Source organism: Lepisosteus platostomus, chromosome 28, assembly GCF_059453375.1.
Source record: "Lepisosteus platostomus isolate fLepPlt1 chromosome 28, fLepPlt1.hap1, whole genome shotgun sequence".
NCBI lineage: Eukaryota > Metazoa > Chordata > Actinopteri > Semionotiformes > Lepisosteidae > Lepisosteus > Lepisosteus platostomus.
In genome coordinates, this window is record NC_142638.1 from 10,515,388 (window position 1) to 10,538,322 (window position 22,935).

Sequence of the window (22,935 nt, forward strand, 5' to 3'; positions counted from 1 at the left end):
CTACGGGGCGGAGTGTTCCTGTTGTCACCAATAGTAAGGCTCAATTCGCCCGAAAAGGCTCTGTTCTGACCAATCACCATTCACGTTAATCAGCAAAAAAAAGTCCCTACAGGAAGCCGTCTGTTAAGTTAAGGGGGCTGCAACTGTGACTTCGGGGTTTTGTTTTCCTGTTCGTTTATTAACAGGATACCTCCTGTGGAAAACCGTATCGATATTTCTAGATTTTGTGGAACCGAAGGCGATCCCAAACATTAATCAAAATGGTGAGTACCCCGGGGAATGAAGTGCAGCGGTGGTGAAGTGTGAGGCCGGTCTGCTCTGTCGCCGCGGTGACACCGCACATTCAGTGCGCGTGCGGGACCCCGGTACCCCGTCTTTTTTGCAAAACTGTCTGAGCTCTCAGTGTAGATTTCAGACTGTTGAAAATGTAATAGCAGATTAAAAATGTGATACCTCTGCATACGAAGGTTTCTAGATAAGGCGCATCATGGTTGACGCATCAGGTTCTGTAGCTGCGACTCTTGACTTTCAGTTTCGTGTAGAGATGCTCTTCTGCCGCGGGTATTTAACACAGGCCCCTTCTCTCCCCTCCTAAGTGATAACATATCAGTACCCGGAGGGCTACAGTTCATTTGATAATTTGTGACTTTTTTTAAAATTTGAAGCGACTTCCACGAAATAGTAACGATTAACTAATATCCGAAATGATATAAAAATCCAGAACCTCTTATGATCATCGGAGTGAGTTTCCTCCCTGCCTTAGATCCATAAAAGATGGGGTCTTACCTTTGGTTTCACAGTGTATGCTTGAAAACAAAGGTAACTTAGGCAGATTGATTCATTGTGTCAGTTAAGCATTAAAGAGCTGGCGGTGGAGCTGAAATGTGCAGACTGCGCGCCTCCGGGCTGAGGGCGGCGAGTACGTGGCCCAGGTGAGTGCATGTGGGTCAAGGTGGCCAGGGCTGCTCTCAGTCGCTCTCTCCTGTGGCTTGTGTCTCCGGCGCAGTCGATCATGTCCTATAACGGCGGGGCGGTCATGGCCATGCGGGGGAAGGACTGCGTTGCGATCGCTGCTGACCGGCGCTTCGGGGTCCAGGCCCAGATGGTCACCACAGACTTCCAGAAGATCTTCCCCATGGGAGACCGGCTCTTCATCGGCCTGGCAGGGCTGGCCACAGACGTACAGACAGTGTGAGTAAAGAGCGAGCAGGGCTGTCCACAGACGTACAGACAGTGTGAGTAAAGAGCGAGCAGGGCTGGAGACAGACGTACCGAAAGTGTGAGTAAAGGGCGAGCAGGGCTGGACACAGACGTACAGACTGTGAGTAAAGAGCGAGCAGGGCTGGACACAGACGTACAGACAGTGTGAGTACAGGGCGAGCAGGGCTGGCCACAAGCGTACGGACAGTGTGAGTACAGGGCGAGCAGGGCTGGACACAGACGTACAGACAGTGTGAGTAAAGAGCGAGCAGGGCTGGCCACATGTGTACGGACAGTGTGAGTAAAGGGCGAGCAGGGCTGGCCACAGACGTACAGACAGTGTGAGTAAAGGGCGAGCAGGGCTGGGCACAGACGTACAGATAGTGTGAGTAAAGAGCGAGCAGGGCTGGACACAGACGTACGGACAGTGTGAGTAAAGAGCGAGCAGGGCTGGACACAGACGTACGGACAGTGTGAGTAAAGAGCGAGCAGAGCTGGACACAGACATACAGACAGTGTGAGTAAAGAGCGAGCAGGGCTGGACACAGATTTTCAGACTGTGTGCGTAAAGGGCGAGCAGGGCTGGACACAGACGTACGGACAGTGTGAGTAAAGAGCGAGCAGGACTGGACACAGACATACAGACAGTGTGAGTAAAGAGCGAGCAGAGCTGGACACAGACATACAGACAGTGTGAGTAAAGAGCGAGCAGGGCTGGCCACAAGCGTACGGACAGTGTGAGTACAGGGCGAGCAGGGCTGGACACAGACGTACGGACAGTGTGAGTAAAGAGCGAGCAGGGCTGGCCATATGCGTACGGACAGTGTGAGTAAAGAGCGAGCAGAGCTGGACACAGACATACTGACAGTGTGAGTAAAGAGCAAGCAGGGCTGGACACAGACATACAGACAGTGTGAGTAAAGAGCAAGCAGGGCTGGACACAGACATACAGACAGTGTGAGTAAAGAGCGAGCAGGGCTGGACACAGATTTTCAGACTGTGTGCGTAAAGGGCGAGCAGGGCTGGACACAGATGTTCAGACAGTGTGAGTAAAGGGCGAGCAGGGCTGGACACAGACGTACGGACAGTGTGAGTAAAGAGCGAGCAGGGCTGGACACAGACGTACGGACAGTGTGAGTAAAGGGCGAGCAGGGCTGGACACAGACGTACGGACAGTGTGAGTAAAGAGCGAGCAGGGCTGGACACAGACATACAGACAGTGTGAGTAAAGAGCGAGCAGGGCTGGACACAGACATACAGACAGTGTGAGTAAAGAGCGAGCAGAGCTGGACACAGACATACAGACAGTGTGAGTAAAGAGCGAGCAGGGCTGGACACAGACATACAGACAGTGTGAGTAAAGGGCGAGCAGGGCTGGGCACAGACGTACAGATAGTGTGAGTAAAGAGCGAGCAGGGCTGGACACAGACGTACGGACAGTGTGAGTAAAGAGCGAGCAGAGCTGGACACAGACATACAGACAGTGTGAGTAAAGAGCGAGCAGGGCTGGACACAGATTTTCAGACTGTGTGCGTAAAGGGCGAGCAGGGCTGGACACAGACGTACGGACAGTGTGAGTAAAGAGCGAGCAGGACTGGACACAGACATACAGACAGTGTGAGTAAAGAGCGAGCAGAGCTGGACACAGACATACAGACAGTGTGAGTAAAGAGCGAGCAGGGCTGGCCACAAGCGTACGGACAGTGTGAGTACAGGGCGAGCAGGGCTGGACACAGACGTACGGACAGTGTGAGTAAAGAGCGAGCAGGGCTGGCCATATGCGTACGGACAGTGTGAGTAAAGAGCGAGCAGAGCTGGACACAGACATACAGACAGTGTGAGTAAAGAGCGAGCAGGGCTGGCCATATGCGTACGGACAGTGTGAGTAAAGGGCGAGCAGGGCTGGACACAGACGTACGGACAGTGTGAGTAAAGAGCGAGCAGAGCTGGACACAGACATACAGACAGTGTGAGTAAAGAGCGAGCAGGGCTGGACACAGACGTACGGACAGTGTGAGTAAAGGGCGAGCAGGGCTGGACACAGACGTACGGACAGTGTGAGTAAAGAGCGAGCAGGGCTGGACACAGACATACAGACAGTGTGAGTAAAGAGCGAGCAGGGCTGGACACAGACATACAGACAGTGTGAGTAAAGAGCGAGCAGAGCTGGACACAGACATACAGACAGTGTGAGTAAAGAGCGAGCAGGGCTGGACACAGACATACAGACAGTGTGAGTAAAGGGCGAGCAGAGGGCATGTTAGCTGGGACTGGACACGTCTTCATTCCTGAGCTCTGTGTGTTGCTGTATGCTATCAATGCCAAGTGCCTCCTCGATGCCTTATGTGTACGAAGCGTGAGATTTCCAGCTGACATCTGTGTTTTGTGCCCTTTTGTGTTGACGCACAGTGTTACTCAAAACATGTGGAACATATAAATTCCACAGAAGGCACCCCAGCCCAGGATCAAACCCAGGATCTTGAGCTGTGAGGCAGTAGCAGTCTCTATCATGCTACTCTGCCACTCTTCTGCGTCTACATCGTGATAGAAATGAGGAGCCTTTTAAGTAAATGAACTGTTTCTTATTGCCAACTGTTAAATAATTCACACTTCTTTAAGTCCTTTTGTAGAGCACCTGTCCAGACCATACTTGCACACTATGAACCTCTTACTGAATGCCCAGTGGGGGTTTTTAAATTTTCAAATTATTTAATATCCTGTATCTCGTGCTGGGGTTTGTTACCCTGTGAGACGTTGAGACAGCAGCCCTGACTATCTGTGCTGGGAGGGTATTTATACGGGTGGACTTGGGGTCAAGCTGTCCAGGATCTGTCTGTGACCTCTTGCCGTTCTCCCTGCAGGGCCCAGCGTTTGAAATTCAGGCTCAACCTGTACGAGCTGAAGGAGGGAAGACAGATCAAACCCAAGACCTTCATGAGTATGGTGTCCAACCTGCTGTATGAGAGACGGTGAGTTGGGCACTGATGGGCGTTCCAGGTTTCGCACAACTTGGCTGCTGTGAACTCGAGTCTCAGTGTTGACATGTGCTCAAAATAAAGATTAAAGATGAAGATAAAAACATTGAGCTTGAGAGTGAGGTCTTACAGAGCTGTCTTGAAGCGTACATTGATTATACACTCATGTAGTGCGTTCTGAACTGCAGTCTGCTGTAATGTTTTATTTTTGCTTCCACCAAGATTTCCCTTAAGCACTTTCAAAGCTAGGCTTTTTCTGAACAGGCCAGATTGTTTTCTTTATTTGCACCAGGCTATAAGAGCATAGCTGTGGGCAGTGTGATGTGAATTTCAAGAAGATCATAGTGCTAGCTGGGTGCTGCAGATCTGCATCCAGTTTCAGTGTGCCTCTGCATGGTGGGTTTAGGGCAGAGGGTCTGTGTGGGAGGGAGAAGCAGCTCTCCCTCTTCACCCTGTGCGGGGCCACCTGTCTAGAGGCGTGTCCACTGGACTGTGCCACCATATCGTCTCTACAGGTTCATATCCGGTCCAGATTGGCCATAGTTCTGGCTTTCTGGCTTGGAGCTCTGCAGTGTCTGCTTCGCCTGACAGACTGCAGCCAAGGGCACTCAGTAACCCTCAGAGAGGGCAGGGGCAAGCGTGATGTCCAGCTCCCACTCTGCAGAATGATGCAGGCGTTCGTCTTCAGTCTCCTGCATTGCAGCCCCTTTGGCTGCTTGCCTTGCTCCAAGTCTGTAGGACGCGGTGCTTTGTCTTTATGTGGCCTTTGTGGTAAAAAGCATACAGATGTAGACGTGAGTGTTAATGTTCTGTCTGTATCAAGTTTACTGGGTCAATTATCAAATGTCACTGAAATTGTTAAACTATACTAATTTGTCAGCAAGTCTTGTAAATCTGTTGGAAACTTGCTCAGCCCAGCGTCTGTGGTAATGTTCAAGTAATGCTCAAGTGATTTACCCATTTTCAGATGTGGGGTGATGTTTTTTTTAGACTAATTTTTGAATCCAACACCCATCATTCACTTGCTGTTTACATGGGGTTAGGGCTGGGGCCCTTGTTGATGAGGACAGTTTAATCTGGAGGAATCCCTAAAGCTTTACAGTCACTGCAGTGTTTTACTAAAATCATTATTGTCTCTCTGGCGAGAGCAGCTGAGTGTCCTTTTATTTTAACTTTTCCTGTTTTTCTCCTGGCCTGGTATGTCCTACTCTTCCCCTCTCTCCAGGTTCGGGCCGTATTACATTGAGCCTGTGATCGCTGGCTTGGATCCCAAAACCTTCCAGCCTTTCATCTGCTCCCTGGACCTGATTGGCTGCCCCATGGTGACGGAGGACTTTGTGGTCAGCGGCACCTGCTCGGAGCAGATGTACGGCATGTGCGAGTCCCTCTGGGAGCCGGACATGGTCAGTTCCTAAAGCCTCCCGGAGCCCAATGTCCGAACGCTCCGAACGGACAAGACGCGCTCGCAGAGCTGCAGAGTGGAGGAGCGTGTCTGCTGTTCCGTCAGCTGTGAGGCCTCAGAGTCTCATCCAGCTGTCTCGTCAGCTCCTACAGGATAGCTGTGTAGCCTGTTCTCATGCCTCCATGTGTCTTTTTGTAAAACACCTCCTCCAGTCAGTCCAAAATACACCTGCCACTAGTGGCTACATTTCATTGTTTTATAGCTTTTTCCCCAAATCTACTGCTTTTAAATACATTGTTAAAAAGCTGTGAGTTTGGCTGTTTATGAATTATATACTGACTTCTCCACTGATCCACAAGCTAACTTGTCTGTCACATTCCTTGGAGTCCAGGCAGTTTTTTTGGTTGAATGTGAATTTCCTGTAGTTTGTGGAGTTGGAGATAATATGAGCAGAAAGATGCTCCCTTTTAATCTGAGGTCTCTGACCACCAGGAGCCAGAGGACCTGTTTGAGACCATTTCACAAGCCATGCTGAACGCAGTCGACAGAGATGCCGTGTCTGGGATGGGAGTCGTAGTTCATGTCATGTAAGTACAAAACTGTGTTTTTTTTTATCACCACTCAAGTTTATATCCCTAACTAGGATATTCTCCTTTAGTTGTCCTCCAGTAGCCTGGTAATGGGTGATAAAGACTATAAATCAGTTTTGGAAAGTGATTTTGCAAACAGACTGAACAAGCATTGTGCGACACTCTTGATGGCACACAGGCTGTGCTCTCTGTAGAGGTGTGTGTCTGTTAACTTGGGAGAAAACTGTTCAATTAGGAAAAACAGACCAGGGAGATCCTGACGGGGCACAAAGGATATTAATGAAATTCGAATGCTGACAGTTTTGATTCCTGGAGGATGGTTCTCCTGCTGATCTAATTCTGGTAATTAGAGCATGTAGAAATTGTTTAGGGAACTTCAGATGAAACTGGGAAGCTGTGTCTGTGCACCATAGTAAATTAATGCCGCCCATAATGCACATTGTTTACTTCTGTTTCTAGTGAGAAGGACAAGATCACAACCAGGACACTCAAAGCCCGCATGGATTAAACCCACTTTCTCCTCTGGATGACCCCAAGTCCATACGAAATACCTGCTGCATTTTCTAAACCCTTTTGTTTGTATTGTCAGTGATTAAATACTCACTAAACAATTCAGAGTTTTTTTTTGTGAGATGATTCCCCATGTCGTTTTACATTTATTTTCTCTGGTGAGGTTCGGCAGTGGTTTTCATTCGCAGAGAGCTAAGTCATTGCATCCACCTCTGTTGGGCTGTATTGTAAAAATTCGGCACTTGGTGATTTGTAAAACATCATTTTCCAGTGCTCTGCTGACACTAAGACACGTTGTCAGCAACAACCCACTGTGAGTGTACTGTAACTAGAGGCTATTGTAGCATTTAAAATATAGGAATTTGTGCCATTAGAAGGCCATCACATCTTATTGTTTCAGAGCAACACTTTTTTTTTTCTTTTTCACATCTACTTCGTCTCATGCTACGTTTTTACCCTTTCAGTGCAGCTTTTGAAAAACCCAGAACGCATTGGCTACTGAGCCAGACAGGAGCTTACAGGCTTGTGCACAGGCCCAGTGGGTTTTGAGTGGTTGTGCTGCAGGACATCGGCCACATTCTCCCAGTGCACTGCACAGCGAGGGTCCTGTAAGGCAGGGACAGCAGACCATTCCCTGGCATCTCCAGCTAAGAGCCAGAGGGGTTCTAACTCCTGCAGAAACACATTTTCTTACTGCTTCAATTCATGGTTACCAGGCAGCCAAAGCCTATCCCAGCATACAATATGCATGCTGTACGGTCCACACACACACTGACAGCAGGACCAGTTTTCCCAGACGTCACTTCACCTACCTGTACATCATTTGGCTGTGGGAAGAAACCCACCTGAATATAGGTGCAACATACAGACTGTACCACTTATCCAGAATTGAACCCAGGGCCCCAGTTAAACAGTTAAACACTGTGCTGCCCTGCAGAAATGAGAGCTTATTTCTGGTACAGCTGTCCACAAGCCCCTTGGAAGAGCTGTTGTCTTTGGTTTTGCAAGCTCCAGCGAGAGTTGCTCTGCTCTGGGTTTGAGGGCTGCACACACACAGCAGATCCAGAGTTTCAACAGTGCAGCTGCAGCGTGAAACCAGGGGCATCGACTCCTCTCCTGCAGCTTTCATTTTAATGGTGATTAATGATGCTAACAGACCTGTTTCCAAACTCAAGCCCCCCCCCCATTGTCTTCTAAACCCCAAAATGCTAAGAAATACAAAACCACAGAAGGCTTGCCTGGTTCATAGATGTTCTGACTGTTCATTTTATTTTCAACATCCCGTAGTAAAGAAAGGGCTGGGGACAGGGGAGGGAATAAAAACAAAAACACTCATTTACAGACAATAGAAACACTTTAAAACCAGCTTCCAGGAACTGTGTGAGGGGGTGACAAGAGCTTCCTGAAGTCTGTCCGACTGTAAACCTGTAAGATCGTCTAACAAGAGTGGATTACAAACCAGCCAGCATGGTGTGAAAGAACAGCTTGCTGTGGAGCAGAAGGGTAACTTGTCAAGCAAGCAGTTCCAGGTCAGAGGCACTGTGACAGAAGAGCGACATCTCATAGAGAATTAGCACATGAACCTGAAGTTACATCACTTTTACAGTGTTTTTGGTAACAGACTCCTGGAAAATGCCGATTGTGCTTTAAAGCTTCGATCCTAATTGAGACTGTATCGGTCTTTACAAATCAAGCCCCACCCACAAATTCTTCAGCTCCTACCTCCAGCAATGTGCCACATGATACTGGCCGTCCATGCAAAACCCATGCCGTCGTTGAAACATTTTTACTAAGAATTTGCCTTCTCAATGCTGAGCAAAATTTCTGTCCCAAGACTGCACTACGCTTAGCAACACTAGGGTGGCAAAACTGCACGATCTACATTGACTCAACAAGAGGAAATGTGTAGCTTGCCAAACGACTCCCTGAGGCCCAGCAGAGATGCTCATGGGAAAGCAGGGAGGCTAAAAACTCATCCTTCTGACTCACTTTAGGAGCACCTTAAATAGAGCAGTGTGCTTGGAACTCACAACCCTCACAGGTGGTTAAATCCTATTGTACCCATGAATATGAAGAGGGACGAGCAGAGAGCTGGATCACTGCACAGGCTGGAAAGGACAGGACCAGCGCTGTCCTCAGGGTAGAGGAGACTGTGGACCAGCGCTGTCCTCAGGGTAGAGGAGACTGTGGACCAGCGCTGTCCTCAGGGTAGAGGAGACTCAGGGTAGAGGGACAGCCTGTGTCCCTTTATCCCTAGACTCTGGAAGTCTATGGACTCTCTGTTGCCCAGATGCTCTGTGGTTGTCATTTTGTCAAGTGTGTAGTCTGCCTCCCTGTGGAATTCCCACTTCATTTCTGTCTCCCAGTGCATTCCGCAAGGATGCACAGCGCTCCAGGACACGCCTGGGCTCACAGATTTCACTTCACAACCTTTCTATTCTGGTGCTCTTGTAAACCAGAGCAGAAGGAATAATAGAGCTCGGGGCATCAGCTATCTGCTGAGGTAAAATTCTTCCACAAACTTTATTTTGCAAAGTAACACAGCGAGGACCTCCCGCTGGGACAGCCAAGAGCCCTGCGCTCAAAAACAGAAAAGAAACAGAAACTCCCTTTACTATGCAATGCATAAATTTCAAGTAACCATTCTAACATTCGCTGGTAAAACAATACTGTATACAAACACAAAAAATGCTACATATTTTAATGTAAACAATATATAAAACATTGATTCATACTCTGTAATAAAACTCATTCTTTTGTTTAAATTGCTGTTTTTCCCCTCTGGTTAACTTTTATTTTTATTGATAAAAGATGCAGCTGTTCTGAGCTTTTAAAAACATATGGCAACTCAATGTTTTGAGCAACGACAATGAAACAAGTTTAAGGATATTTAGGAACCTAAGATCAGTGCTTAGACCTTCAGCTGGGAGGTGGAATTAGAATGACAGTTACACTGTTTACACATCAGACATGCTTCACTCAGTTAATATTTTATACATTTATTTATATATTTATATATTTTTTACTTTTCTTTTTAAACTAGCTGCAGTTCTCATAGGGTTCCAGTGGCTTTAATTGTTACTGTGGATGAACAAGGGCTTTTTCCTCTTTGTCAAAGGGGCTGTAAGGACACCATGCTCTTGGCGCGAGTGTTAAAACACATTAAAAAGAACATGAAAGAAAGCAATGTGAAAAAAAATACAACAAAACCCCAAAATAACAAGACCGGACTCTTACTGCTGAAGCGACCGTGATCAGACACCCCAAGGCATCGGTGACAAGAGTTCAGGGCTGATGCCTCTCCTGCCCTCCTCACCTGGCCCTGAAGGAGGCGCCATGGCGCCACACTGCTTACGCATGCGCGTGCTGCCTCAGGGTCCCAGGCGCTGCGACGAAATCCTCTCTTTCCTTTATTCCTCGTGGCGGTCTCCTGCCGCTCCGGTCTCCGAATGTCGTGCGTCTTCGGGAGGCGGGACACCAGCAAGGGGGACAGGGGAGGCGGGTGGGGGGCGTGTCTGTGGAGCGGGCGGGTGGGGGGGTCGGTGGTACTACGACAGAATGTTGGACATGAACTCGAAGAATCGTTTGGAGTACTGCTCAGGGTTCACTGTGGAAATCTCAGCTCCGGCCTGTCCGGATCGAACACAAAAACAACACAGATATATGAGTTCAGGTACGTAGCTGCGTCTGCATGCGTAGGCTGCAAAGGAACAAGTAATAGGTTTATTACATAATAATAATAATAATAATAATAATAATAATTGCTTACACTTATATAGTGCTTTTCTGGACACTCCACTCAAAGCACTTTACAGGTAATGGGGTCTCCCCTCCACCACCACCAATGGTCCTCCTGACCCCCAGTACCCCTGGTTCTCTGTCCTGCATTTCCCTCTGTCCCCCTGACCCTCCAGTCCTCCTAACCCCCCAGTGCCCCAGTGCCCCTGACCACCTGTCCCGTAGTCCCTCTGTCCTCCTGACCCTCAAGTCCTCCTGACCCCCCAGTACCCCTGATTCTCGGTCCCGCAGTCCCTCTGTCCCCCTGACCCCCCACTGCCCCTGACCCTCTGTCCCACAGTTCCTCTGTCCTCCTGACCCCCCAGTGCCCCTGACCCTCTGGGGGCACAAGCGAGCACCAAGGGGAGACTTGTGACTCTGCTCCTTCTGCAGCCAGAGAAGAATAGAGCTGACAAAATCCAGGATGGAGGTTCAGTCAGGAGCAACTCCACCACCAGCCCCCTTCCCAGTCAACAGAAAACCAGGAGTGAACAGCTAGCTGAGGTGTTAACACTCCCAGATAATCGCATGCTAACGAACTGCTGCACAGCCCGGCGCACGTACCCCGTGTTTGACAGTTTTGGCAGCGTGGGCGGCTTTCTTCCTGGCGTCATAGTGCGTGAGGATGTCGATGATGGCCATGAAGTACACCTCTTTCTTCTGGGAGTCTGTGGAGGGAGGGAGGGACAGTGACAGTGAGACCTGGGAACCCCTGGGACAAAAGGCACTACATTCTCCTTCATCCCTGGTAGTACCAGGATGAGATGGGGAGACTGTAAGGAGCTGCCCACCAGAGCTTCACACCGGATCCTGATTCCAGCTGCACAGGTTCTAATTCTACAGGATGGAGGACTGACAATCTGAGTCACCAACCCCACTAATGGTCTTGATACAAGTACAACATCACAGGACTGAGAGAAAGGAGAAGGGCAGCCTGGGGTCCCGGGCACTCTGCTCCAGCGAGCACAGACAGGGCCTCCTCTACGGCCAGAGCTCCTCCCAGCTGCAGGCTGCTATGTGCCCAGGAGGCCTGCAGCTCAGAAGACGCTGGACGTATAAAGCTCATCTTACTTCAGAGGTGAAAAACTATGGACTGGAAACAGTCACTGTTTATCAATGAGGGAAAATGACAGTTGTTAATCAGGAACCCAGCTGTGCTCTGCCAGCTCAGCTGTGTTGGTGCTCAGGAAGTCCTGGTTCTGTCATGACCCCGGTTTGAACCTGAAACATCTGGACCATAGGGCTCAACTGGGGCTGAAAACAAGGGCTTTCACAGAGCTGCTGGAGAACAAGTGTGCAAATCTGCCTCTTCTGCATTGTTGTGACTGTTAGTACTGGAGGGTGGACTGAATGATGGGAGTCTGATTCACATCTTCGCTCCTGCTAATTATGTAGTCTTGCGTGCACGTACACATCACAATGAATTTAAGAATTATATGAACACGGCTCAATTAATCAAATACTAAACCAGGGATTTGCGGAGGATGGTCTTACTCTCATGGCTCTTAATGGCGTAAACATCCACTGATGGGTCAAACTCTCCCGGCCCGAAGAAACCTGGGAAGTTGAGTGGGTTTCCAGGACTGTCAGGCGGAGTCCCGAAGGAGCCGGTGCCCAGTGCACCCCCCATCCCATCGTTCTCGTACTCCTCCTCCTCCCCTCGTTCCTCCACCTCCATCTCCTCCTGCTCCGCACGCTCTACGTCGTGGATTCCCACCAGGAGACTGTAGTCCATGATCTTCAGGGTGGCTAGGAACTGGGGAAGAGAAGAGAGGAAGAATCCAGTTTTATAGTAAACAACTTCTTTTATAGAAAAGAACCTTCAGATTACCTCAAATAACTCAAGACATAAGGGCTAAAAACTGTGAATTAACGCATTTTAAAACCTAGTCTTATTCCGAGACACAGAGCTACACAAAACGTCAAAACCACCGACTGCTCTTTGTTAATCTCTAATCAAGCACAGCAACCCCAGGCCCTACCCTGACCAGGCCCCACCCACAAGCACACCAAGCCCCCCCCCGTCCACCCTAGTCCCACCCACAAGCACACCAAGCCCCCCCCTGTCCACCCTAGTCCCACCCACAAGCACACCAAGCCCCCCCCTGTCCACCCTAGTCCCACCCACAAGCACACCAAGCCCCCCCCTGTCCACCCTAGTCCCACCCACAAGCACACCAAGCCCCCCCCTGTCCACCCTAGTCCCACCCACAAGCACACCAAGCCCCCCCCTGTCCACCCTAGTCCCACCCACAAGCACACCAAGCCCCCCCCTGTCCACCCTAGTCCCACCCACAAGCACACCAAGCCCACACCTGTCCACCTTAGCCCCACCCCACCCCTGCCTTGGCCTAGCCCCACCCACAAACACACCAAACCCCGCCCCCGTCCAGCCTAGCCCCACCCCACCCTTGCCTTGACCTAGCCCCACCCACAGGCACACCAAGCCCCACACCCCCTTTGTTAATCCTAATCCACACCCAACATGACCTAGCCCCGGCCCCAAGTACCATTTAGCCCCGCCCTCCGTTTGACCCACCTCCACATCTCGTTTCAGCTTCTCCAGGAAGATCTTCTTGTTGTCGTCCCCAATGTGCAGCTTCTGTCCCTCGTTCAGGAAGTCGTTATCTTTGAAGGTGGGCAGGTCCTTGGCCTGTTTGTGAGGAGAGGGACGGGCGGATGAGACAGACGTGCACCAAGAAAGAAATTCAGACACATTGGGGATGGCGCACAACTCACCTTCTCCTTATCGCTGGCTTCCCTCGACACCGTTGAGCCCTGCAGGATTAAAAGCAAAAAACATTTTCATTGCACTGGAATTCGACATTCTTTGAACTGGACTATCCATAAATAGCCCTTAGGAATTTGTAGTTTATCTGCCCCATTCTGCACTTGTTACCATGTTAATACAATACATTCACCACATTTCTCAGTATTTCTGTACCACACTTGAGCAAAGAGGCACCTACTCAGTCTCCCCATGGGGGCACAGGGGCTCTAAACACAACCACAAATTCCAAGCCGGGAGTGTGTCTAAAACAGGCTATTCTAAAATAAAAACAAGCCACCCGTGACACACACTAGTGACAAGGTTGGTTCAGCAAGGACTTGAGCTTCGGTATTATATGACCTCGCAGTTTTGGAATAAGAAATAATTTTAAAGAATGACTCTCTTAATTACTGAATAGTTAATGAGGTAATGGCTCTCCTCCTGACTCCTGGCCAGTCACAGTCCTGTGTTGTCCTGCCTGATCGTTACCTTCAGGTCATACTTGCGGTGAACACTGAGCCTGTGGCTGAACACGTTCCTCGTCACCACCATGTAGGTCTCCACCCCGTCCACGGTCAGCCGGTACATCCCCAGGAACTGAGGCAGCAGCGTGTTGCCGTGGCACTCGACGATGAACTGAGGTGAGGGGTCAGGGGTCACGGGGGAGGACAGGAAGAGCAGGTGGAGAGGGAGAGGTACCGGAGACAGAAGCACAGAGAAACGAAACACTGCCGTTATTTCTTTACAGTCAGTGAGGCCACAATCATGAGAGCAGCCACTCGTACTTCTGCCGAGACATACAGAAGAGCGAGAAGCTGCAGCAGACTACCCGAGACCAGCTCCGCCCCACTACAGCGCCACCTGCAGGCTTCAGACCAAGCGTCCCACCCAAACCTCAGCTCAGAAACCCCCCGCAGCCACCTGGCTGGCTCACACAGCTGCTGTTTCAGCGGCAGACAAGAACAGTACTGCTGCCATCTTCATTTGGAACCAACACTAAACTTAGAATCCTCTGAGGGTCTCAAGTGACCCTGTGCTTTCTCTCCGTGGCGCCATCACTGGGAGCTGACTGCCTGCACGTTCTCATGCCCTGGCCCCCGGAAAGCAGTTCTCAGCAGGACCTGGGAGAGCCTGCACTGAGGCAGCACACACAAAGAGCTCTGAACCTAAAACACAGAGGTATTTCTTCACAAACTGAGCCATCTCTCTTCCCCTCAGGAAGCAGTGCTGTGACCCTCCTGGCGTGCTGTACCTGATGGTACTTCTTAAGGATGTTGTGCATCTCGGCGATGTCTTCGCTGGACACGGTCTTGATGATGAAGCGGCGGTCGTAGGTGGTGAGGAAGCGGGTGCCGAAGCGCCCCTGGGAATCGCTGTTTATCGGGGCGCTCCTCGTGAGGGAGTTCTGTCCAAGAGAGGCAAACACAGGGGGGTGAGCAGACAGAGAGTAGCGCATCTTCGCCATTCCCAAACCTGCAGGACAGCAGCGCTGCAAGAGGGACCCCCACGAGATTCCCTGTCCTGTCTGAAGTGCAGCACAGGCGTCCTGCTGTCTTTCAAGGGAAAGAAATCAACTTTCCTGCTCGGGCCACAGGTTGGAAAGCAAAGATAAGGAAAACAGATTTTCAAAGAAAAAAGTGAAATAAAGATTTCTACAAGGAACACTTCTGATGAGAACACACAGCCTGTACAGCGCCGGCTGCTATTCCAGGGGAGAGTGTGCAGCAGGACACTGCTGACGCACAAACGCCTTCACATCCAGAACACCATCGGCGCTCCCTGCTGCATCTGTCACCACAGCGCCGTTGCCAGGGAAACAACCGCGATGGTGCTGTTCGCCCTCAACAGCTGGATTCTCACAGCTCAGCAAGGACTGGTACAGCAAAACCACAACGCAGTGCACCACGCTCACGTGCAACAGGAAAAAGACCACTGCCAGGCAAGCCATCCTGGCTGGGATGCAGACTTCTGTTTTTCGATTTACGTTGAAAGCTGCTTCAAGTGATTTAATTGTTGACGCAGTCAAGGAAGACGAAGAAGGGCAAAGTTCTTGTTTGCTTTCTAGTTAAAAAGCACGAGCATGAAAACTCTGATTTCACTGGCAAATCGCTCTGCAGGGTGGACCTGAGCAGCTGGGGGTGGGGGGTGCTCTCTCACTGGGTGGACACACAGAGCCAGGTGGACTCACTGCCTGACTGCTGGTCCTCACTGAGCACCAGGCTTCTGCATGCAACAGAATCCAACAGTCCCGAGTTATACAGAAACACAAGCCAGACCTCCCAGCAGGGTCCTGCAAGGCCCTGAATCAGCCTGCAACCACACGCGGGCTGTTAAACATCAAAGCACAAACTGTTTTTTTTCAGTTAAGATGCTGTGTTAATCAAGACACAACAGCAGATTCACCATGGGCACCCCCCTCATAAATACTTCGCAATGCAGACGAGCAGGAGACAGGCTTCTCCGTACAGTAAAGATGGCACAACAGCCTCGAGAGTGCCATTGGGCACAAAGCGCAGGTGCAGAGGAGACATCAGCAGAGCCACACATACACTCCCGGACCGCCCATGGCCCTTCGCCAAACCTGGACTGACCTGGCCGCACAAGCTGAGCTGCAGGGACCACAGCTTGGACAGGGCCTGCTGTGAAACCGCAAAACAAGTGGAAATGCCTTCAATAAGCAGAGGTTGGAAAATGGGACAAAACAAAAAGACGAACAAAACAAGAGACGCTCGAAAAAGGAAGAGCATTGTCGCCGCTGCAGTCTGGTTGGCCTGCAGCATGCAGCCGTAGAGACCCGCGTGGCAGACAGACTGGCGTTCAGCACCACACAGCACAGTACAGCACCGTACCACACACCATACAGTACAGTACCCTACCACACAGATCTGCACAGAATAAAACTGCACCGGACTGTACTGCAAAGTATAGCACAGTACAGTACAGCACAGAACCGCTTCTTTAACTGAGAGGCGAGCACTTTCGGAGACTCCAGTCTCCACAGACGCAGAAGATGAGAATGACACTGGTGCCCTTTGCCGAGCAGAGCTCAGCTGGTAGAGATCAGACACCTGCAGAGCTCTCGGCCAGCAGCACTGATTCTCTGGTATAAATCCGAAGAAACTGCAGCCCCGTTGTTTACAATCCACTCTGCCTGTCCGAGTGGCACCCTGTGTCTGATTCTGAAGCTGTATGTGTAATTGTGTGGCCGGACAGGAGGCACCACAAGGAAAGGAAATCCCTCATGGGCGCTTCGCACAGCCTTGCTGCCTGCCTGACCACCAGCACAGAGCTACCAGTGCGTCCGGAGTGAAGGCAGAGCCCAGGCTCACCAAGAGTCTACACCCCTCAACCCTCATGCACAGCACAACAGCACCGCACTGCACAGAGGAGCACAGCACAGCACAGCACAACAACACCGCACTGCACAGAGCAGCACAACACAGCATAGGAACAACAGTACCGCACTGCACAGAACAGCACAGCACAATAGTACTGCACAGAACTGCACAGCAGTACCGCACCGCACTGCACAGAACAGCACAGCAGTACCGCACTGCACAGCACCACAGCACCACACTGCACAGCACTGCACCGCACTACTGTGTAAGAACACTTCCTGTGCTTCTCCATGATCCCACAGGTAGACTAGACTGCTGCCACTATCTGCTTAATTTTCTAACAACAAAGGACCTCAAGGGATCATTTCAAGATCCACACTTGCCACAGATACAAACAACTACTGCGGTAAATCCTGCAGAACAGCAGCGTGCCCGCTCAGTCAGAAAATTAAAGCTTTGTCAACAGAATATAACCATCTCACGGTTCCACCCATGGCACAGGTGCGCAGGTCTTCTGAAATAAGAGCTTTTCGGCAACTGGGCCTTTGGACTTTAACTGCTGTGCTACGTACTTTTGAAAAAGTAATGTAGGATAACAATAAAATTAATACATTATTGTTTTATATATAGCATGTCGTGTTACACATTCAGTGTTTGAACTAGAGACAGCAGACAGCTCACAGGGGGACTGCATGAGGTGAGTGGGAAGCTTTTCAAGTTCGACAGGTGTGAAAAGAGAATGTCTGAGAGTAGCAGAACCGCAGCTCTTGCCTGTAAAAGGCATCTATGAGCTTCGAGGCAAACAGGAATGACATTAGAGCCACAAACTCAGTAACAGTACACAAAGGCCGCAGACAGGCCCATGTTAATGCTTCCTGTTCACCTGGGAGATCAGCACAGAACTCTGAGACCTACATCCTGTTGTCACAACCCCAGCAGGAAAACCAGAGCCCCCCTTCGATCCCAGGGCTCCTCTTCACAAACACAACCGTCAGCAGAAAACAGGCGCAGTAGCACCTCCTTATAGAAATAAATCCTATAGAAAAGGGCAGCAGCTGCCTGTCACAGTTGCCCTAAAAAGCCTGAAAACTTCCCAGCTTGCTATGAGCTCAGCCAATCACACGCAAGAGAGTATTTCCTATTCTGCACCACATGGAAAAGCAGAAATGATTCAAACTCTTCCTGCATGGGGGGGGGGCTGCTGAAGTGGTTTCGGCAGTTTCACAGGAACCAAGATCACCTCCACCCCCAGCACAGTAACAATGCTGACTGTTCCTCCAGAAAGTAAGGCTAGTAATCTGCTAAAAGCAACTCATGGACCGGGGTGGGGGACCAACAGGATCTGAGTTTGTAAATCTCCTTGCAAGAAGAAGCACAAGAGGTCCAGTCACAAGGACGCAAGGTGAGTCAGTGGCACAGCCTGGGGACTTGAACCAAGATCCTCCTAGCAAGAGCACCGAGTGAGCTTTTTTTAGAGCTCGTCTCTGTGAGTAATAGAGAACCACTAGACTGTTTAGCCTTATGTTAATAGGTGCAAATGTACCAAGAAACAGAGATGACGTGGGTATGAAAGACACTTGTGAGCAGAGGAGCTGACAGCAACGACTAGGTCAAAGTCTACAAGTATCCAGAGCCCTGGCTTCAGCCACAACGCCGGACAGACACACACAGGTGGTGCCGTAGTCGTACCTGGTAGTCCTGGTCATCGATCCCGAACCTCTCTCTCAGGTTGCGAAACACCATGGGACAGTACTCCTTAAACTTGAACCGGCTGGGCAGGTTCTCTCTGAGGGGCAGAAAACACAGTTGGCTTCAGCTCACGTTTAAACTCTATGGGATCTTTCTGAGTCCACTGTACTCTACAGAGAGGCCGCAGGAGAAACCTTGTTCTTCTGCCACGCCCACCCATGCTCACCTGCCACAACCACCATGCTCCGCCACGCCCACCCCTGCACCACTGCCACACCCTCCCACAATGAAGGAAAGGGAATCCCAGTTTCACAGCTCTGTGCTGCACCTGCACTTGCCACAGGACAGGGAAGGACCCATGGCTGAAACAGCACCGTGCTGCGGGGGCACTGCAGTCAGACACTCACTCTCCTCCAGCCCAGAGAGGCTGTGCACTGCCTGCCTGCCCTGAAGGCTGATGATGATGATGAGCTTCAATACACTTTATCGCACAAAGAAAAACTACATCAAGAAGAATGATCCTGCACATCAGGTGCTTAATTCACTGCAGGTCAAGGTACCCAGTTTCTGAAATGAACTCGAGCCACACGCTAATGCATTTCTGCAAAAAGGAGTCTGAGGTCACTAATTAAACAGCACTCACTTGTTGAATAGGTGGTTGTCCACTTTGATCTTGCTGTAGGCTTTAAAATCATCAGGCATCAGCATGACTGGGACAGGCACGTTGCTCAACTCATTGATCTGGAAGGAAAGGACTACAAATCAGCACAGATGAAACTCTTTATACAGAACGTACAGCTTTTTTACATGATTATGATTTTTTCCGCCCCACTGGATTTCTCCACAGTTAAACAATTTAAACATGCACACGGCAGAGAGACATACAAACTGAACATTTGTGCATATCCTTGACTTTGCTCTGCTGCATCCTGCAGTAACAACACCAGAATCCGAATTGCTAACTTCCATTCCTGGTGAACTTAACCCCCACAACAGAACTTCCTGCTGGTGGCAGAAAGGGAGAAGCAACCTCTAGCAGCACCGATTTGACCCAGGACACCTGAGACCAGGAGCCCCTGCTGTCTGATAAAGTTCTGGAAATCACCCCTACATTCTTGTTTAAGTGAGTGCAGGTCAATGGCAGAAGACAAGCATCACAAATCCTGCAAGTTAACCCTTGTCAGTTCTAAAGAACTCCCTCACAGCCAGGACCGACACACACATACAAACAGCGCATTTAGACATGAGAGCAGGAATGAGGTCTTTACACAAAAAGTGCTGGATGTCTGAACAAGCCGCCCGGCCACATCACTGAGGTAGACTCTGTTGGGCCCTCATAAAGCACATAAACATAAAGCATAAAGATAAAAAAGCGAATATTTTTCTTCCCTCCGCCCTGCTCTGTTCTCTGCCCCTGGGACAGGCCCAGTGCAGGACCTCAGGGTGTGCAGCTCTAATCCCCTGAGGCCGGGGATCTGAAACTGAACAGGTGAAGACCAACGACAACTGCAAACCTAAACTCTGCCAATAATAATAATAATAATAATAATAATGTTGCTTTATTCTTGCATTTGCACTTCTTGCATTAGGAATTTGTCTTTTCGCATACCCCAGCTTGCTCTCCATGAGACACACAGACAGGGAGAGAAGCCGGGGGTCAGAGCGCAGCCATTGTGATTGTACAGCCATTGTACAGCGCCCCTGGAGCAGTTGGGGTTAAGGGCCTTGCTCAGGGGCCCAACGGAGTAGGATTCCTCTGCTGGCTGTGGGATTTGAACCGGCAACCTTCCAGCCACAGGCGCAGATCCTGACCCACAGAGCCACCGCTCCGCCCTCATACCAGTGATCGGGACTCAAAGTCACACAGAACTCCTCATGTGGCCTTCCTTGCAGATTCGCTGTCTGTCATCCGGCGGATCTCCGGGGACGCAGCAGAGGGGCGACACCAGGCCGCCTCTGTGCGGCCACTCTGCCCTCTCTTTGCGGGCAACGGGCTACGCTACTTCCTTCCCCTTCCTTTTTTTGGGGACACACCCATGCTGGGATACTAAAAATCCGCCAACAGAGCAAGACATGGACAGAGAAACAGCAGGGGAGATGGAGGGAGGGGCACGAGAGCAGAAGCTGAGAGATCTCTGGGTTCTGCTGTGTCCAGACCAGTGGCAAGGAGCAGCCAAGGCAGCAGCTCTCAGTGAGCGACTCCGCACGGAGTTCTGTCTGCACAGGAGCTCTACACAGCAGCAAAGCAGCAGGGGGCGCTGACCTCTGACCCCACAGCTCTGTCACTACAAGCTAGTCTGCAGCAGAAATCACTGATGCCTAACACCCAAGAAGTGGCTTTGGAGGTCAGCAGGAGGTGCAGCTGACAGAATTCACCCTGGACAGCACTGGACCTTGAACCTGCAACAGCCCTGTAATAAACCCTGCTCCTCCCGTCTCACTGCTGCAGCTCGGAGCTGGCATGACGGACGGCAGGGCAGCAGCAGTGAGAGCCTCCTCAGTACAGCAACGGAATCACGCAGCTGGACGCCAGCGAACACGCCCGCGCAGTTTCCAACCTCTTCCACCCAATTCAGGGTCGCTGGGGAGCGGGAGCCTATCCCAGCAGGCAACAGGCGAAAGGCAGGGTGGACCGAACGCCCGACCACCACAGGGCACACTCACACCAGTCTTCTCAACAACCAATGAAGCTACCAGTATAAGGTGGCCTAGGTTGCCTGGAATAATGACTGGCCAGCGCTGCTGTCACATACAGGCTGCAGGAAGGCAGCTGAGGGCAGGGATGCAAAACCTGCTTCTCCATTCGCTTCCATGCAAATCCCTGACCGTTACACAGCCAGGTGCCGCTCGGAAATACAGCTCCGCTGGGCTGCGGACTGTGGTCCTTCACCTCCCCTGGAATCCTCTGGCAATGGAGGCCGAAAGCAGGAGAATAATCCCTCCCACCGGCGCGGGTTCAAGCAAGGCAGGCCAGCACGGACAGCACCTCCACAGACCGAGGAACAGACAGAGCTGCCTGCCTGTCCCTCTGATGCCCACCTTCACCCCCGTTGACAGGGGGCTCTGTACCGCCCCCGAACCCCTGATGCCCTTGGGGTTCATCAATCAACCCCCTTTCACTGGTGAAGTTTTAGAACAGCAGTCTGCAGCCACACAACTTCGGAAAAGTTTCACCATCCTTAAAGGGACAAACCGAAAACAAAGCAACCAGGTACGGCTGGACAGACCCAATCCCCAGTCCAGCCAGAGCCCCTGCGCACTGCTGTCAGCCCCGTCCTGAACGAGCTGCTGTTTCCTACTGCAGACGCAACACAAAACGATGCAGAAAAGCGCTTTCCTCCGAGCTGCAGACACATGCAGCCCGACCCGAGTGACCCACCCACCCCGGCTGGCCCGGCTGCGGGTTCACACCGCCCCCTCCCCCGGGGGAGAGGCGTGTTCATTACCACAGCCCGGCACCACACTGACTCGGCCGAGGGGACACGGACAGACACCCCAGCCGCCCCGCCCCACTCCCGGCGGGGCGCACAACGAGCCCCCTCCTGCCCCGGGCTGCAGAATGAGAGATGATTTACCGTGTGATTGACCCCCCACATTAAAACGCTGAGGATGGGCTCGCTGGCACGGAATAATTTCACTTTCTGGCCTATGAAATGTTTCTTTTTTGTTTTGGTTTTGCTGGCGCTCACCGGCGCAGCGCTGGTGCAATTCGAAGACATGTTTCAAACGCGTTATTATCGCTTCTCTTGGTTATTACTGATGCGATTTGCAGAAGGGGGAGAGCAGGAATCCGAAAAGGAAACTCCTTTTTTTGTACAGCGAACACCAGGCTCCTCCGCCGCCGCCGCCGTAGATCTTCAGTGCGAAAGAGAAAAGGCGACGAAATTTTAGTAATTCAGCGGGCTTGCATGTTGCGCCGTGAGCCGCTCCTCCGGTCCCGGGGCTCGGTGCTCGGTCTCTCGCTCCCTCCGGCCTCCGTCTGTAACGGGGCGACTCGTCCCGGAACACCCACGGCTCCCCGCTGCTTCGATATCGGCTCACGGACAGGGAAACGAGCGAGCGTGGAAGAAAAGATGTTTATTCCTGATATTTAAATTCCATATTGACGCGTCCCTTCTCGCCGGCTGTTGTTACCAGACTCGGGGTCTCCAAGATGGCGGCGGGCGGAGACGGAGCTCGAGCGCCCCCTCAAGCGGCGGAGGTGGAGGGGAGTACAGCGCCCTCTAGTGGCCGAGCGCGGGCACCGTGAGCGCAGGGATTCCCCCAGAAGGGCCCTTCCTCGCTGCCCAGCGCCAGAGTCGCTGCGACAGTGATGGGCGAGCCTGAGTTTAGCTGGACTGTGCTCTGAACCCGCTCTGCTCGGACGGCCCGAGAGTCCCGCTGTAACTAGGCCGCCTCGCCTGCTCACGGCTCTGATCGCCCGAGACTCAGCGCGACGGTGCGCCTGGGACTCGGGCAGCGGGCGGGGTGGGGTGCAAGCGAGCAGGTTTTACATCAAGCGTGAGAAAAACGTGACTTATAAATAAAAAAAACACAGGAGCGAGAAATAAAGAGCTCAAAGCTGCTGAAGCTGCACCTCAGACCGAATGACACTGATACACAAGAGAGCTTCTTCCTGACCATCAAACAGTTAGAGATTAACCCCCTCATCTCTGAACTTCAGAAATAAGGAGAGTTCCAAGCA

At 51.2% G+C, this 22,935-nt stretch overlaps 2 protein-coding genes across 3 annotated transcripts; one reads left to right on the plus strand and one right to left on the minus strand.

Annotated features, from left to right (window-relative positions):
• Positions 1–85: 85 nt before the first annotated feature.
• psmb3 (proteasome 20S subunit beta 3) lies at positions 86–6,778 on the plus strand. The gene is made up of 6 exons (XM_088622973.1): positions 86–263; positions 1,007–1,191; positions 4,062–4,169; positions 5,401–5,578; positions 6,070–6,164; positions 6,627–6,778. Exons 1-6 carry the CDS (start codon positions 261–263, stop codon positions 6,673–6,675), a joined length of 618 nt encoding a protein of 205 aa, XP_088479099.1. The 5' UTR covers positions 86–260; the 3' UTR covers positions 6,676–6,778.
• Positions 6,779–7,915: 1,137 nt separating this feature from the next.
• Positions 7,916–22,478, minus strand: LOC148638875 (phosphatidylinositol 5-phosphate 4-kinase type-2 beta). Of its 2 annotated transcripts, XM_088622970.1 has the most exons (11): positions 21,827–22,478; positions 18,895–18,992; positions 18,252–18,348; positions 15,816–15,863; positions 14,477–14,629; positions 13,714–13,860; positions 13,194–13,232; positions 12,994–13,107; positions 11,949–12,210; positions 11,019–11,122; positions 7,916–10,306 (listed from the first exon to the last, which is right to left on the minus strand). In XM_088622970.1, exons 1-11 carry the CDS (start codon positions 21,968–21,970, stop codon positions 10,226–10,228), a joined length of 1,287 nt encoding a protein of 428 aa, XP_088479096.1. In that variant the 5' UTR covers positions 21,971–22,478; the 3' UTR covers positions 7,916–10,225. The 2 variants fall into 2 exon arrangements, with proteins under 2 accessions (XP_088479096.1, XP_088479097.1); XM_088622971.1 differs by lacking the exon at positions 15,816–15,863 and having other exon boundaries at positions 21,827–22,468.
• Positions 22,479–22,935: the final 457 nt, after the last annotated feature.